Raw genomic sequence first — 16,416 nt, 5'->3', positions numbered from 1 at the left:
TAATTATTCAATATCTGTTGCCGGTCGATATTGGGTCGTTCGCATAGCTTTTAATTAATTTAATAAATTTATCTTTGTCGTATGTGTATGGTAGACTGTAGAGATGCCGAAAGAATATTATATCCCTCATAATTTATCGTGTTGTGTTTTTGTGAAAATGAAAAAGAAACATTGAACTCGTGCTATTGTGCAAAGTTTAAAAGTTACCTGCTTGAGACTGACCTGCTTGGCGATTAGGCTTATGATGCATTTGCATCATCCTGTCAATTTTTAACTTATATTTGATACAAAGCACTGATAGCAGTATTCTTTTATCTGGCATTTATCATGGGCATGGTAGTTCTGCTTTGGTAACAATGCAATTTTATGTATCATATTGTGATATACATAAGAAAATGATAAGGCTTTTGAATTGGTAACATAACATCAGCATGGGTTGTAAATTGTAAGCACTTACATTGTATAACCCCTGAGGTTGTCTTCATGTAGGTTGAAGCATACACTTCATGGATTCCTCTCATAATTTTTTGCTCATACTCATATGAAGTAAGCCCTTAAACAATATATTGCAACTTGAATAATGTAACCAATAACTAAATATCAATGCAGTGTGACTCTTTGCTTTCGAAATATTATTGGAGTTGACAAAAGCAGGGGCTGCATACAAATGCAGACAAAGGCGAGACAAAGGGAAAATTACACAAAGAGATGATGGCTAAACATTTGTTATAAAATATTTCATCAGAATGTTTCCTTCATCTTTCCACACTCTCACAATAGTTGCATGCCCATTTGAAATTATTGTGAATGTCTAGGGTCTATTAGATCAAGCTGCATTACTCAACATGAATTTCAACCTCATTGAAATTCAGCCTAGCTTTAAGAAATGTTTTGTGTTTTGGCAAGACTTAGCAACTGGCAGTCATTCTCTAACAATATATCTTTAAGTAACATCTTTGCATGCAAGCACCTTACAGCAAATGAGATCCAAGTGATCATAGACTTGTTCAAAATCATCTCTATCCAGAACAGCTCAATATGAATTAATCTTGCTGTAAGCAATGATTCTCTTGCATCCATAAAATGTTTGTTGGGCTCTTGGCAGCTTATCAATGATGATTGGTATTTAAGTCCACTCAGCATGCTGGTTTCTTATTCATAGAAAGCATGCTTAGAGGTAGTTGACCCTTGAATGCTGCATGTCCTATAAGGAAAAAGACAATTCTCTTATGTCTATAGTGAATGGAATAGTAATTTAAAAACATCCTCCTGCCAACAATTTCAAGGAGTAAATCCCAAAAAGGTAAAGTCATCAGGCACAATTCAAGCACATATAAATTTCCCTTTTTTTCTTCATATCTGGAATTAAAAGATGGATTGATTCAAAAACCAGACTGTCAAGCTGTTTGCATAATTTTCTTTCTTTTTCAAATAAAGCGATTGTTTCTGTGGTAGCAGAAATTAGCCAATTTCATAGGGTTTCTCTTCCAATTCAATTAGTGTTTTGTTTTATGGTAGCATCCACAGTATCTAAACCTTATCAGAATCCATCTTGCATGAGATTTGGCAGCAAAATTATGTGTAAATGTGGGCCTATTATACCTGTCCCTATACTGATGTTGCAATGCATACATTGCACCATGCGTTTTACGGATCATTGTTAGTTTTTGAAGATATAGGTAACAATGGGTTTAGTAACTTTATTTGATGGGTTTTGTATACTTTGGTTCATGCAATTGGGATGTGCTATGAGTCACTGCAGTAAGACATTGAGAGAGTACCACGCATTGCTTCTGACAGGCGTTTTTAGGCCGAATTGAAAAAAAAAGGGGGGGGGGGAAGGGATCTAAACTCAAAAAGATTAATTTTACAATCGAACAATGCCCTCTGTACGTCAATTCCGTAATTGCTTTCAGATGGTAATCCTGACTTATGACAATGTGTTCAGGAAGTAATTCATAATTGTTTTACGTTTAATAAGACTATTTTCGGGCATGAAATATTTAACCCCGATTAGCAAAGTGATAACCATCATTTGATCTCCTTGGGGCATCTTTCGTGCCGTATCATTTACATCGACAGAGTTCAGTTAATTTGAGTTTACGAAATACCGGATGCTCGCGTTTATTTTCAGTGCTTTCAATATCGTTTCCGGTTTTTTTTTCGTTCCATATCGACTGGATGTTTCTGCTTCTAGAAAATGCACCGTGTGTGTATTGTAAGAGGCGTAGTTTGAATGAAATGTTCGTGGCGAATAATGTAAAAGGTCTTCGTGACTCTGCCTCTGATCAGAAATAGGTTTTAATTCAGACGCCGCAGTCTTCGACGGAGTAATCAATGATTCTACTCGTCGAGGAATGCAGACTAGCAGTCGTAAGCATGTAGTTGTAAACAATAAATATCCTTGACCATTGAAACGTTCTTTAATTTAATACAATATATGTGTATAAAAAGGTTTACAATAGTAAATCTTGTCAATTTTAGTCTTTAGAACGGCGACTATCACAAAATGAGTAATATTTTAAATTTTTAATGCAAGAATTTGTAAAATGCGAAACGTATAGCCCTGCGCAACAATTTCTTTCAGTAGAAATCACGCGGCAAAGATACTACACGATAGCACGAGACAAAAAAGAGAAAACCTCTCGATGTTTTCAACACAATGATGCACGAACTATTATTCTGACGAAGGTGTGTTTAAATCGAATCGTCGAGTTTTTTCTCGTGCATATTTATAAAAGGCAGTTTAAACAACTTCAAAGTCTGTTGTTATGATTCCATACGTAGCTATAATCTTTTGAGAACATGCAGAGACAAAGGGATCATTCGCTTGCGGGCTATCGAAACGTGCTCGTTCTCATATACTCGGAACTTTGTTGTATAGATTATAAGGATTAGTAACTGACGCCCTATATATGTAGGGCCTTGTTGACATTTGTCACGAGGCTCGTCGAGAAAAAACACTCGAGTGAAACACACCGATTATAGGGCCAGATGCTTTTAAAGGTCGGAAATGTAAAACAAAATTTGTCGAATTTTGAACTAAATCTCTTGGTCCTTTAATAAGGCTGGATATTTTCTAACATTTTGTGAAATACAGTTTTCAGTATTTCGTAGCGTTTTAGGAAGTTTCGAACACGGCAAAATAGGCAAGTTAGCATGTTGACAGGAAAACGTGAGTGTGTGCGGGAGTGTCAGTGCAGGGTGGGAAGAGGATATGTTTCATCGTCACGTAATTTTCGAGAGGGTATATTAGTAATTGTGACACAAGTATAACAAGCTCTCAGATGGGAACGGGGGAGTCAAAAACATGGCCAAAAAGCGTCACGTATTTTGTGGACAGCTTTTTTTTATCACACCCAGACTTTTTGATCACATCCAACTGACTCGACTGTAGTTGTTTTTTCCATCTTCCGGTGGCTTTTTTGGCCGCCATCTTGGTGAAAAGCATCTATAAGCCGGAATTATTCAGCGCGAAAAAAATCACTAGTGAAAACTGGTATATCCGGCAAAATAGAGTTGGCATTTATAGACAACAGCTATATAGAAATCTCTGTGTTATTTAACATGACTTAGTCACGGGTGTAGATAAAAGGCGGGCGCGGACTGGCGGACGCGGACTGGCAGACGCGGACCGGCGGACGCTGACTGGCGGACCGAAAAAGATTATATTATTAATTATTGTGTTATTAATTAATGATTACATTATCACTTATGAATATTATTATACTTTTTGCTAATTATTTAATCCACTATTTTCTAAATATTCTACGTGCTCTGGTAACAGGCAAGCTCTAATTTCTCGTGGTATTTGTACAAGAGAGGGTGCAAAATATGGTTGTCTTTTCTTTAAGCATTCCCGGGAGTTTCATTTAACTCTCAGGTTCCATCATAATAGGGTCTATTCGCATAAGGCATAATCACTAAATCCCAAGGTCCCAATTTGATCGAGAAATCACCCTAGGGGTCTTTGAGTGCGCGCGCCAAAAGTTTACGCTTATATTACGATAACATGTAAAGTCATGTAAAACAAATTAATAAAGGGATGTTTTATAGTTACAATTACGAAAATTGACCTTTAAATCTTGGCTGCTTCAGACGAAACACTACACCGGTTTACAGTATCTTTTGATGTGGCGCTGTACGCATCAAGGAAATTAAATTCACATAGGCAACAAAGCAGCTCTTCTCACCCGAATACCAGTTAACGAGTTTCTTTTGTAATATCGCACGTCTGTCGCTAAGTTAGCATCCGTTTTTGTTAAAAAAAGATTCATGTATCAAGTGAAGAAATGCTTTGGATGTGGGCAATCGCTAAAACCAGGAGGGAATATAGGGCTCCCCCTTGGGATTTAGTAATTGTGTCATATGCGAATAGACCTTATTACGATGGAACCGGAGAGTTAAAGGAAACTCCCGGGAATGTTTACTACCACGTAAACAGTGGATGCTTAAAGAAAAGACAACCATATTTTGCACCCTCTCTTGTACAAATACCACAAGAAATTAGAGCTTGCCTGTTACCAGAGCACGTAGAATATTTAGAAAATAGTGGATTAAATAATTAGCAAAAAGTATAATAATATTCATAAGTGATAATGTAATCATTAATCAATAACACAATAATTAATAATATAATCTTTTTCGGTCCGCCGGTCAGCGTCCGCCAGTCCGCGCCCGCCGGTCCGCGTCCGCCGGTCCGCGTCCGCCAGTCCGCGTCCGCCAGTCCGCGTCCGCCAGTCCGCGCCCGCCTTTTATCTACACCCCTTAGTCACTCAGGCTATGGGTTCTATTTGAGGCAACAACGATAGCCGCAAAAGACAGGAAATTACTCCTAATTTCCTTCCTTGTTGGAATCTTTAATCTTCGTGGTATCAACAAACGTTTCTTCAGCATTTCTTCCCTGTGCAAAACAACGAGAACCCCTGATTGTATTATATTGCCAATATACTGAAACATGCAACAACTAGCAATTGAAATTAAACTTTTAACTGAAATTTCATTTTCTACCATTACGTAATTATAACTCTGATACTAGGCTATAAATAACAGTTATTAGCTATGCAAGAAAGACCAATCTATTGCCAGTAAAAATTTCTCAGAGTGTTTGACAGAACAATCATTCTTGACTTATGTATATACATAGGTCTATTTCTTCTACAGTGACCACAAATGCAGCCTTTAATTATAGAAAAACTATGTATTTTATAGATTATTAAAACACAATGGGATAAAGAGCTTATCACCTAATAGTTTTCTTGGTCTTCGTAATCTGACGGAAGTGTAAGTAGCGTAATGTTATGCTATTCATGCGAGATACGTGATGTAATTTCCTGTATACAGTATAATTCACCTTTTACACAAGAGCTCCTTGTGGAAAAATTTTGGGGCGGTTGTTCAAAACTAGGTTAGCACTCACCCCTTGGGTTAAATTTTAATCCACTGTTTCAGTTTACGTGCTTCTCCATCGATGTTCGTTTTAAAGCTTTGCAAAGTAAAAAGTAAGACTTTCATTGTTCGCCCAAATACTCTTGGGAAAAATATTACTAGCGATGAAAAATATTGATGTAAAGATATGCGTTAATCGTGGGTTAAGTTAACCGTCTTTTGAACAACTGCTTCCTGATTGTAAAAATTGTGGTATCGGACAGCGAGGCATTTAAGAAAAACACGCTGTAAAAACCATAAGCTTGTTTGCATTAAGTTTTAACGAAAGTCATTCCTTTGTTGCTGGTTTAGTGACCTTTCTGGAAATAAACTTGATTGCAACTGTTCACTGTCTTGGTTGAAAAATGCGAGTAGCTCTCGTATAAAGTTTAAAGCGATCTGTGAAAGCCCACCTCAGATCAGCGGGAGATCATTCAAAGACATTTCGATGGACGATATGTGTAGTAAGTTCATAAACTGTATGTCTGTGAATTGTACATACTTCAAGGGGCCTCTAATCAACTATATAGATGTAGAATTGCCAACACTCACGGTTCAATTAGAGACAAAAGAAATGAGCTAATATTGGGCGGCCGGGTTCTGTCCCAGAACCCATTTTCGCGTATAGTGAGAATATCAGTTTAAATAAAAAAAGATCGAAAAACCTTTTGCCCAAACATTTTGGCTTCTTTTCAATGGTAAAGACACTTTAAACTGATTGATTGTCAACAAAGCCTTCTTTGACTCCTGCACTTGAGTGCAGTTTCGACGGTCAATAACTCCCGTTTCCACTTCTATCACCAACAGCTGCTTTTATTGCATTTCAGGCACCCCTTCATCAACTCAAGTTGCTATAACACCTGGCCGGAGTACGGTGAGTGTTTAAATCGAGATTACGGTAATACTGCAGTAGTAACGGCAAGTTATTGTGTGTTTAGGGTCTCTGAAATATAATGCATGCATTGTCTTGACCGTTTATGTTATCGCTTAAAAATGGAAATTATTGTAAGAGAAGAGCTGTAAGAGTTAAGTTTCTTTTAGCTACCCAAAGAGAAATTTCAAAATTAAGGGAAGTGCTGTTTAGTCTACAACTTTTCACGTTTCAGCAGTCGCAAACCAATACGACGCCTCATCCTACAACCATGCCTGCGCTATCTACGGCCAAAGAATCTGTAACGTCAAGCAAAATTCGTACAACAACTGCAAATACCTCAATGACACGTAGTACTCCCCAAACGACGATTATCGAAACGCAAACGACAACGGTCAAACCTCAAACGACGACCGTCGAAGTCCAAACGACGACCGTCAAAGTCCAAACGACGACCGTCGAAGGCCAAACGACGACTGTCAAACCCAAAACGGCAACTGCCGAACCTCAAACGACCACCCACGATGCTCCAACAACAGTTGAACGAACAGAAACAAAAATTACAATGCCTCAACCGACCCATCAACCGAATGTTAGTTCTTCTCCGGCCCCAACGGGTCGGCAGAATCTGACAGATTCTGGTAATCTAACTAGTATAGTTGAAAGGTCTAACAGGAAAGACTTGAATGCCGTGTTGCTCAGGGATGTGATTAAGAAGCTTGAAAGTGTTGTGGAAGGACAGAATCACAGCGACAGCAAGACAACAAAGGTAACCGTCGCGCTATTAAAAGTACTAATTCATTCCGAAGAGTCGAATCATCACATTGCACATGCGCCGGATACAGACAAAAATTTGTCGAGAGTCTTACGTTCATCCAGGCACTAGAGGATTAGAAAAGCCTTGTATTTAAACTACTTGTCTCTCAGATCTCTTTTGAAAGTTCCCTAGTTCCAGACTTTTCCCAATTTTTCTCTATAGGATATTTTACTTGTCTCAAGCAATCTAATGAGAAAAGAAAATCGCAAAATCTGGTCTACTGCGAACAAGGTTTAGTATATAGATATATTCATAGTAAGGTGTCCTCGTGTTTTTGCGATTCGAACTAAGATTAAGAAGATCATCAATTAAAGTTCTTGTTATCAATTATCATAATCCGTCCATCAAATCGCCCAAACTTCGTATATATTACGTGTGTTTTATATTATATAGTTGTTTGCATATCATGCACCATCGCTTTTGACTAAATGTTAACACCATATAATTTTTTTTATTTAGAATTTTCCTGCAGGCGAAAGCCTTCTCAAAATTGTCAATAAAGCAATGAGACTTTTCGCATTGGGGATGTTAAAATCAACGACAAATAACTCGCAACATTTCTCGGTCAACCACACCAATCTTGGTAAGTTGACTGCGGAGAATTCTAGAGTGTCTCACTTGATATATCCACTACATGGTGTAACAGAATTTTGAAGATTTATGCTTACTAAAGTTAAAGTATCACTGGCTTTTTGACTCTCGATTTAGAGGCTGAAATCTATGTTGATGTTGGGCAGAAGTTATCGGAGAAGGAAATTCAATTTCCTTCTACAAAGTCTACTAAGAATGATTACGTTACGTTCTCCAAATCAAGTTTTAAAACAGCAGGTAACTTCCATCTTAGGGTCTCAAAAATCCTGCATGGAAACGGCTTAGGTTTGGAACCTGATATTTAGATTAATTTATGCACGTCATTTACACGTTCAAATTTATACATATTAAAAAGGTTTACACGAATCTTGTTTATTTGTTCTTATATGTCCGTAATATACTTATCGTCTAGGAACTACATTCCCTCTTGCATACGCGGTAGTAAATCTACAGATAACCTTACATTTGTTCATTTTTATTAGGCAAAAATAAAGTGTCTGTGATTGGAATGAAATCTGCCGAGTTAGGAGACCTTTTACCTCAGCGTTCATTGATTGATGATTTCGACAGGTACTGTGAAAGCTTTAATGGCGAAAAGTTACTGTGCTATTAAACGTTTCTTGAGAAAAAAGGATCAACTTTTCACCTACCCTGTATACCAGGGATGGATTAACCTTAGGTCATTAGGTGCACACCCATCTAAGTCTAAGTCACAGAGCTATCCAATATCTTTTGCCGTGCACATGTTTTCTTAGCGTGTTTATTTTTCACAATAGTTTCAAAACTGGTTCTGGTGTACTGTCAGCAAGTGTTCTTTCCCTCGAAGGAAAGATTTCATCATCAGTAAAAATTAGTTTTAACAACAAGGTAAGACCGCGTGAAATTTGGCACAAAAGTATATAATAGTTTGGAGGGGGTTTATATGAGGGTAAACTCACCCCCCACAAGAAAATTCCCGATTGTGCAATAGATCCTCAATGTAGCTACATATTTCACCAGAGTGTTTGTGGTCAAAATATGTTTGAAAAACTGAACTAAATTTCATGACAGTCATTTTTTCCTAAACGTTTTTGCATGCTTGAATAATTTGAATACTCACTGCCGGTCAACTTTACCGTAATGGCATAAATTATACACTTATTTTTTTACTTATTGCTTTATATGTGTTTTGGGTGCGCATACTGTGTTAATTGTTATACAACTATATAATTGTTTGTCATTCCTGCGACATATCGCTTTTTAATTTGTTTCTCCGCCAATAAATGGGCACCCAGCTTTAGAATATTTCTTTTTCTTCCAGGGTTTCTTAGGCAAGGACGAGGAACTCACTAAATGTGTCTTTTGGAAACATGAAAAGTAAGTTCCACACTTCCATTTCCGCCTATGGGTATACCCTTAGCCGTAAATTAGGTAACAACTTCAGATTGTACCATTTTATTTGACGCGTTACTTGGGAGTTTTAAAAATTCAAGTTAATAGATCTTTGAACTGTACCAAAGCGGCATGCGTTGCCAACTTGTACATGAGTGCATACCCCCTCCCCCGGCTGTCTGGTAAAAATATTTGTGTATGCTGCAGTACGGGCAAGGATGGCAATGAAGAAGTGTCAAGTGGATGGTCTGATGAAGGTTGTAGACTTTCATCACGCAACAGAAGCACGACGATATGCCACTGTGATCACATGACTGACTTTGCAGTGCTAACACAAAGTATACAGGTGGGTCAAGCATCGTCAACTCGAGTTAACCAAATAGTAATGGCTGGTGATGGTATTTGATAGGCTCGATGACGTCTTCAATCATCATTGCCAAGCTAATCAAGCTTTATGACATTAAACGACTTAATGAGACGATTGCATAATTTTTTCTGTTTCAGTTTAAGGTGGTTACGAAGCCCACAGTGATCATGTACGTCGCTGGTCTATGTCTGTTGTTTGGAGCATTGATTGCTATGATGCGAAATATTTTTGTTTGGTGGTAAGTATATAATTGGATATGAAAAGAGTAATAGTAATAGTAATAGTAAGAGTAAGAGTAAGAGTAAGAGTAAGAGTAAGAGTAAGTGTAAGAGTAAGAGTAAGAGTAAGAGTAAGAGTCATAGCGAATAGCGAAAAGTAATAGCAAATAGCGAATAGCGAAAAGTTATAGCGAATAGCGAAAAGTAAGAGCGAATAGCGACGTGCCAATAGCGAATAGCGAAAAGTAAGAGGGAATAGCGAACAGTAAGAGGGAATAGCGAAAAGTAAGAGCGAATAGCGAAAAGTAAGAGGGAATAGCGAACAGTAAGAGGGAATAGCGAAAAGTAAGAGCGAATAGCGAAAAGTAAGAGGGAATAGCGAACAGTAAGAGGGAATAGCGAAAAGTAAGAGGGAATAGCGAAAAGTAAGAGGGAATAGCGAAAAGTAAGAGCGAATAGCGAAAAGTAAGAGCGAATAGCAAAAAGTAAGAGCGAATAGCGAAAAGTAAGAGGGAATAGCGAACAGTAAGAGGGAATAGCGAAAAGTAAGAGGGAATAGCGAAAAGTAAGAGCGAATAGCGAACAGTAAGAGGGAATAGCGAAAAGTAAGAGCGAATAGCGAAAAGTAAGAGGGAATAGCGAACAGTAAGAGGGAATAGTGAAAAGTAAGAGGGAATAGCGAAAAGTAAGAGGGAATAGCGAAAAGTAAGAGGGAATAGCGAAAAGTAAGAGCGAATAGCGAAAAGTAAGAGCGAATAGCGAAAAGTAAGAGCGAATAGCGAAAAGAAAGAGCGAATAGCGAAAAGTAAGAGCGAATAGCGAAAAGTAAGAGCGAATAGCGAAGTGCGAATAGCGAAGTGCTAATAGCGAATAGCGAAAAGTAAGAGGGAATAGCGAAAAGTAAGAACGAATAGCGAAAAGTAAGAGCGAATAGCGAAAAGTAAGAGCGAATAGCGAAAAGTAAGAGCTAATAGCGAAGTGCGAATAGCGAAGTGCGAATAGCGAAGTGCGAAAAGTAATAGCGAATAGCAAAGTGCGAATGGCGAAAAGTAATAGCGAATAGTAATAGCGAAAAGTAATAGCGAAGTGCAAATAGCGAATAGCGAAAAGTAATAGCGAATAGCAAAAAGTAATAGCGAATGGCGAAAAGTAATAGCAAAGTGCGAATAGCGAAGTGCGAATATCGAATAGCGAAAAGTAATAGCGAAGTGCGAAGAGCGAATAGTAATAGCGAATGGCAAAAGTAATTTCATATGCTTATATAAAAAGCTACGTAGTGTACTCTGATAAATGTGTGTTTGGCAATATTATCGAATTTAACCATTGACACAAAGTGTTCAATAATATATCCTTTAGTAAAACAAGAAATGAAAGGTTGTCTGTTCTCGTTCACGAATGCCTTGCCTTCATACTAGCTGCGGTGGTATTCTTACTAGGACTCTTTTTGGAGCATCATCAGGTACACTCTTACACCATACATTGGCACAACTGAGGAACCGAACCTTAGTATTGTTGATTTATAGCTTTTTTATATTTCTTCGTTTCATATCTGTAGTTTGATTGATTTTAAAGCCTTTTCACAACAGGTTAAAAATCTAAATTACTTGCTTAGCGCGCTATCCGGCCTTCGTATAGGTAGCTACTCTAAATGCCATCCTAACTGATGTAGGATGGCAAGCACCAAATCTTCCTCCCACTGTGTTTTTAACGTGAAATAGATTTTGTATATTTTTTTTCTCTTTTAAAAGGTCATGTGCATGATATTTGCTGCCTTGTTGCATTGGTTTATTCTTGCTGTTTTCTGTTGGATTCTGGCCGAGTTTCTGCAACTGTACATGTGCAGCCATTTTGGATGGAATAGAAGCAGCTCGAGACTGAAGTATTTTTCAGTTATTGGTTGGGGTACGTGTGTTGCGCTATATTATGTACAAGTTGTCTATACAGCTTATCCTTCAAAATTCTCTCGTCCAAGTGCTATATTATACATGCCTTAAATATTTCGCTAAACACCCAGTTACGTTACGGAAAGTACACTACGGTAGTACAGTACCAAGTGCAGCAGATGCGCCATTGTTATACAGTACCTCATAGGTAATTCTAAGGGTTAACTGGTTTTGCAGTGGAAGGATAAAATATCTGGAGGCACTCGAGAAAATCGACTTAAGGTTACAAATTGCAGGGGGAAATTTTTATTTTAAATTACCACGCATATATTTGGGCTGCCTATGATTGCACTTACAAAATTCTCCTAAATTCGAATTGCGGTAGGCGAAGTGAAGTGTTCACAATCTTTCTAACATCCAAGCGTCCTAACAAGTTAATTCATAAAGCATGTATTGTTTTTTTCTCATTTTTTACAGTTTTCCCTTTGGTTCTCGTGGCCATAACACTTGCAATCACACGAAAAAACGAATATGGCTCCACGCAGTGGTGAGCATAAAACATCCAGTAGCTACAATAAACTACAACTGTTTAAAAGATTGAAATCAACTAACCTAAAATGCTTTCCTTTTAGCCGTCTAAATGGTCGAACTCGTCATATTTTGAATTGAATTTGCAGTTGCGAATATTACACTAGGCGTCTAGGCGAAACCTATCCTCTTCCTTAGCTTTGACGTGTGCTGGGTTTATGGCATCGTTGCGTGGAATGGCGACTATAGAACCTAGATTCTGCTAACTAACTGTTCATTTTTGCCTCTTGTTCATAGGTGCTGGTACAGTAATTCTGAGATTATTCTTTTGACCTATGTCGTTCCTATTGTTCTATGCATATTGGTAAGAAATTAATTATACTTAAAACGCTGGATATTCGTGCATAACCCTAACCATACATATTTATCCTTTCCATGCATTTTTAGTTCAGTATTATGGTTATTCTAAAGATTACGTGTTTCAAGTCTGATGCAACGGATGAAGGCGAGAAACGAGATCTAAGGTATCTTATGTTGTATATTATTTCAAACAACCATGTTCTTTCTCTTGAACTTGATCTTTGGGCTTAGGCTCATTTCCAGGTGGAGGCGGGCGAGAAATATTAATCTCTAAAAACATCAAGTGTATTACATGCAGTGTAGAGATTTTGTGAAACGTAAACTTGTGGTACATTTTGGATCGGGCGAAAATAAATCTCTGCCCGCGAGAAACACTATTATATGATATTTTTTCTATTGTTACGTATTTCATCTACAAAACTGTTCTATGCATGCATATATTTTTTTCGGTTTTAACTATACCGGCTGAAACGACAAAATTCCAAATCCATTTATGTAATTTATTATATTAAAACCATCAACTGTCTCCGCGACGAAGCAGCTCATGCGCAGACTGTATTTTTTTTCTTTATGAAGTATTGTCATGGCTCTATCTGCATTTCTCATTCCCCTGGTCCTATGTGCGTTTACAATGGCCGCGTTATCGGCTGAGGAACCGGAGGAAGATGTCTTCCAGTACTTGTTTGCTATGTTTTGTATTCTAGTTGTAAGTATACTTCATTTTCAAATGCTATCCACCGTCCGAATGCATGCGGCATTGATGTTTTGCTCACTGGCAATTCTTGCTGCGATTTTGACGAAGTGCCCCCTTGTTTCAGTTGTTTGAACAACCGTAACTTATCCACTCGTTCACATCTATCAAAAGAGTAAATGGGCCTAGTATAGTGCAAAGGTAGTGCACTAGTATATAGTGCAGAACAACATTGTTTATAACCCTTCTCTCATATTAAAATTTATTGCTATCTTCAATACTTTAGGCAATTTACATCGTGGTATATCATTGTTGGCTAGATAGAGAGGTGATTAAACTGTACATGCATTTTATATATAAATTTTGTATTTTGCCATATATGCACATTTGTTGTCCTGAAAATTGCAATCTTCTCTGTAGGTCATGAAACTTTCAGTTAGAAAGAATGTTGAAAGGCCTCGACCAAAACGTGATTATTACAGCACTAAAGAGACTGTAATGGTAAAAAACTTTAGATTTTTCTTTTCAAAATCTTATCAAAAGCTCAGTTCCACCACGTTGCTTTAGCCGAACTATATATATCCGGTAAGCAAGGTATTATTTAGGACCGGGTTATATAAAGGTAGCTAACTTAATTGTATCTACAGATGGTGACGGTACATATTGGCCAACCCGCATCGCGTATTTTAAAGTTAACTGCAATTTAACTACCTATATTTAAATTGTACATGCAGTTAGGAGTTTTTATACAACCGACCTCTGGACGGCCATAGGGTTAATTCCTTGATCACCGTTCCTTACATGCGGTATACTTAAACGACCTTGAATCCTTGAACTTGTAAGAAGATGTTTCCATGTACTCGCATCAGTCTTGTAGATTTAGTTCATGGATATTGTTTTCTATGAATTTTTTAGTATTCTGAAGGCACCTCCGAAGGGAAGAGTTTCAGTTTAATATTTCCGTCTCGAAAATCTCCGGAAAAGAAGCCTGCGAAGACCGACAGAAAATCAGCGAAAAGAAGCGATTCTTCATCTCCTTTTGACTACGACTCTACCGTACCCATGTATCCTGGTATAAATGATTCCTCGCTGAAGTCATTTAAAAGTCAAGTGTAAGTGTGTTTAAAACCGTAGTGTGCGGGAATGTTAATTATAATGTTTATAGAAGATTAGTGATAGTTTAGAAGAACGAAGGTAACACCTTAGGAGTATACGACACCGCAGAAATTGGTTTTCATGAAATCTCATCACTGTTTCACGGTGACATTCTTCTATTACTAGCAAACAAATTAACAAAATCCTATTAAATGGATAAAAGCAAGTACAAGTATTCCTCAGTAACCTTTCAAAAGAACATCATGCATGCACGTCTGGCAGCTGTGAAGAAAGTATGCATGCATGTATATACATGCGCCTATACTAATTCATGCAGGCAATTCGTTTTTTCTGTTGTGTTCAATTTTAAAAGCTTTAAATTTTTAGTGCAAGAGATATTTTATCGAGCATAAATCTAAGTATATTCCGTATTGCGGCAGAAGTCATATAACGGGCATCCTTAAAATCACATCTTCGATTTTGAGGCTTTCATTGCTCCGGTTTTCAGCAAGTCGAGACCACATAAAAAGACTAATTTCTTCGCTTTCAGGTCAACACAACAGCACACGTTAGACACTCCTCCTAATACGCTGACAGCCATCACGATATCTCGACCAAACAGCCAGTGTATCGAGCTCACCTCACTTTCTGATCTCGACCGACGACCCGACGGTGCTGAGCAAACAGATGCTGGCGAAACCGGCGAGTTCTATGGCTCTAGGCATAGCAACCCGTTGGACAGGGAGAGACAGCGAACTAGCGGCTGTAGCACGGACTGTACAAATAATTCCACTACGTTCGGTAAGGAAAAGGTAGTCCCAAAGCCCTCGGAGGCACCTGGGGACAATGAGGGTAAAAACCGGATTTCTGGTGCCAGTAGCGTGGGGTTATCACGAACGAGCAGGAGCTCAGTGTCCGGTGCTTCACAAACTGCTCCTGGAGAGGTGAGTTACGCGCATTTTGAGAGGCGATTTCTTTATGATTGTCTGCACCTGTGAAAGACTATAGAGTTTAATAGAGGGCTTTCATTTATTGGATCTAAAAACTGCCACAAAGCCATCTTTTAATTTACCACTTATATGGTCTTAGGAATGATAATGTTAATGTGTTGAGAATAATTTGTAGATCTTTTTTGTTGATCTGCCAAATCTATATGCGGCTCGAGGCCCGCGAGTGCGGAGGGGGGAATACCCGCGGCCCACGAGTACTCAAAGTGGCCGGGGGAAATCTCTTGCAAGCATATAATTATATATCAGACGATTCATTCATTTGTTGATTGAGAAGGACAGAGGCTTGTGTCCACCAATTTGCAGGCTGCTTGATTGTTTTGTTGTTATTCATAATGCACTATGTAAATCTCTCTTGGTCTTTTTTAGGAGAACTTAAATGATGACGGATTTGAAGACCAACCGTTCATCCGTCGTGAAAGCGAACTTGGACCTGAGATACGATCGGATCCTCCCGCGAAAATTCCCAAGCGTCGAAAGCGCGGTTCGCGGCGTCGTTTGGATGAAGAGTTTCATGATGATGAAACTGATGAACTAAAACCAAAAGTAACTAGACAGAGCTCTTCCACGTTGCCTTCGGAGGAAAACTCTTCCGTTAAACTCAAACACTACACGAGTTTTTAAATGCTTTATATTAACAGTTCTTTTTATTGCACAATCTGACCTTATTTCCGGCGTTGTCGAAGCTTTTTACCACAATATTTTGTGGGGTTTTTATCGCAATTAATGTTTGAATTTCTTACCGTGATGACTTAGCCTATACTGCTTAGACTCTTCAAAATTTGGCATGTGTACAGCGAGATTTTTCCAAACGTGAAAGGGTCGCCGATTGACCCTCACAAACGTTTCTTGAAATTTAAATTAACATGGGCAAGTTAACGGATAGCGAACAGTCGAATGGGCTACATTTGATAATATCAAGTGATGTTTAATATGTACGCAAAACAGCTTGCAATAGTATCGATGACAATGGAACCTTTCTCTTTCAGTAGACTAGAAAGCGCATATTTAATTGTTTTCATGCCAAATTCAAGTCTTGCATGGAACGGATTATACCTGCGAGTTTGTATATTACATACAAATCGATTTTTTATTGCTTAATATTTGCACTGTTTTAATGACTATATTGTAATTTCGTTTACTGGATGTTTAAAAGTGGAACATGTTACCTTTACAGTGATTTCTCATCA

At 38.1% G+C, this 16,416-nt stretch overlaps 1 protein-coding gene across 4 annotated transcripts in view; it reads left to right on the top strand.

The window, feature by feature from the left end:
- Positions 1 to 16,416, top strand: part of LOC114516793 (adhesion G protein-coupled receptor L4-like) — an 18,399-nt gene extending 1,983 nt beyond the window's left edge. For 2 of the 4 annotated variants that reach the window (XM_028536637.1, XM_028536411.1), the window contains exons 2-24: positions 5,212 to 5,283; positions 5,740 to 5,891; positions 6,255 to 6,301; positions 6,534 to 7,067; positions 7,278 to 7,346; positions 7,575 to 7,698; positions 7,824 to 7,943; positions 8,189 to 8,276; positions 8,483 to 8,573; positions 9,007 to 9,062; positions 9,285 to 9,423; positions 9,582 to 9,682; positions 11,019 to 11,121; positions 11,411 to 11,564; positions 12,023 to 12,092; positions 12,371 to 12,437; positions 12,521 to 12,597; positions 13,010 to 13,139; positions 13,411 to 13,452; positions 13,545 to 13,625; positions 14,040 to 14,236; positions 14,770 to 15,163; positions 15,596 to 16,416. In XM_028536637.1, the coding sequence (XP_028392438.1) occupies positions 5,212 to 5,283; positions 5,740 to 5,891; positions 6,255 to 6,301; positions 6,534 to 7,067; positions 7,278 to 7,346; positions 7,575 to 7,698; positions 7,824 to 7,943; positions 8,189 to 8,276; positions 8,483 to 8,573; positions 9,007 to 9,062; positions 9,285 to 9,423; positions 9,582 to 9,682; positions 11,019 to 11,121; positions 11,411 to 11,564; positions 12,023 to 12,092; positions 12,371 to 12,437; positions 12,521 to 12,597; positions 13,010 to 13,139; positions 13,411 to 13,452; positions 13,545 to 13,625; positions 14,040 to 14,236; positions 14,770 to 15,163; positions 15,596 to 15,850 (3,163 nt within the window). In that variant the 3' untranslated portion in view covers positions 15,851 to 16,416. The remainder of the gene's footprint in view (positions 1 to 5,211; positions 5,284 to 5,739; positions 5,892 to 6,254; positions 6,302 to 6,533; positions 7,068 to 7,277; positions 7,347 to 7,574; positions 7,699 to 7,823; positions 7,944 to 8,188; positions 8,277 to 8,482; positions 8,574 to 9,006; positions 9,063 to 9,284; positions 9,424 to 9,581; positions 9,683 to 11,018; positions 11,122 to 11,410; positions 11,565 to 12,022; positions 12,093 to 12,370; positions 12,438 to 12,520; positions 12,598 to 13,009; positions 13,140 to 13,410; positions 13,453 to 13,544; positions 13,626 to 14,039; positions 14,237 to 14,769; positions 15,164 to 15,595) is intronic. The other 2 variants (XM_028536482.1, XM_028536562.1) reach the window with 2 other exon arrangements.

Source organism: Dendronephthya gigantea, unplaced genomic scaffold, assembly GCF_004324835.1.
Source record: "Dendronephthya gigantea isolate DGI-Jeju-01 unplaced genomic scaffold, DenGig_1.0 000000F, whole genome shotgun sequence".
Taxonomy (NCBI): Eukaryota; Metazoa; Cnidaria; class Anthozoa; order Malacalcyonacea; family Nephtheidae; genus Dendronephthya; species Dendronephthya gigantea.
This window is presented reverse-complemented; position numbering and strand designations above follow the sequence as displayed.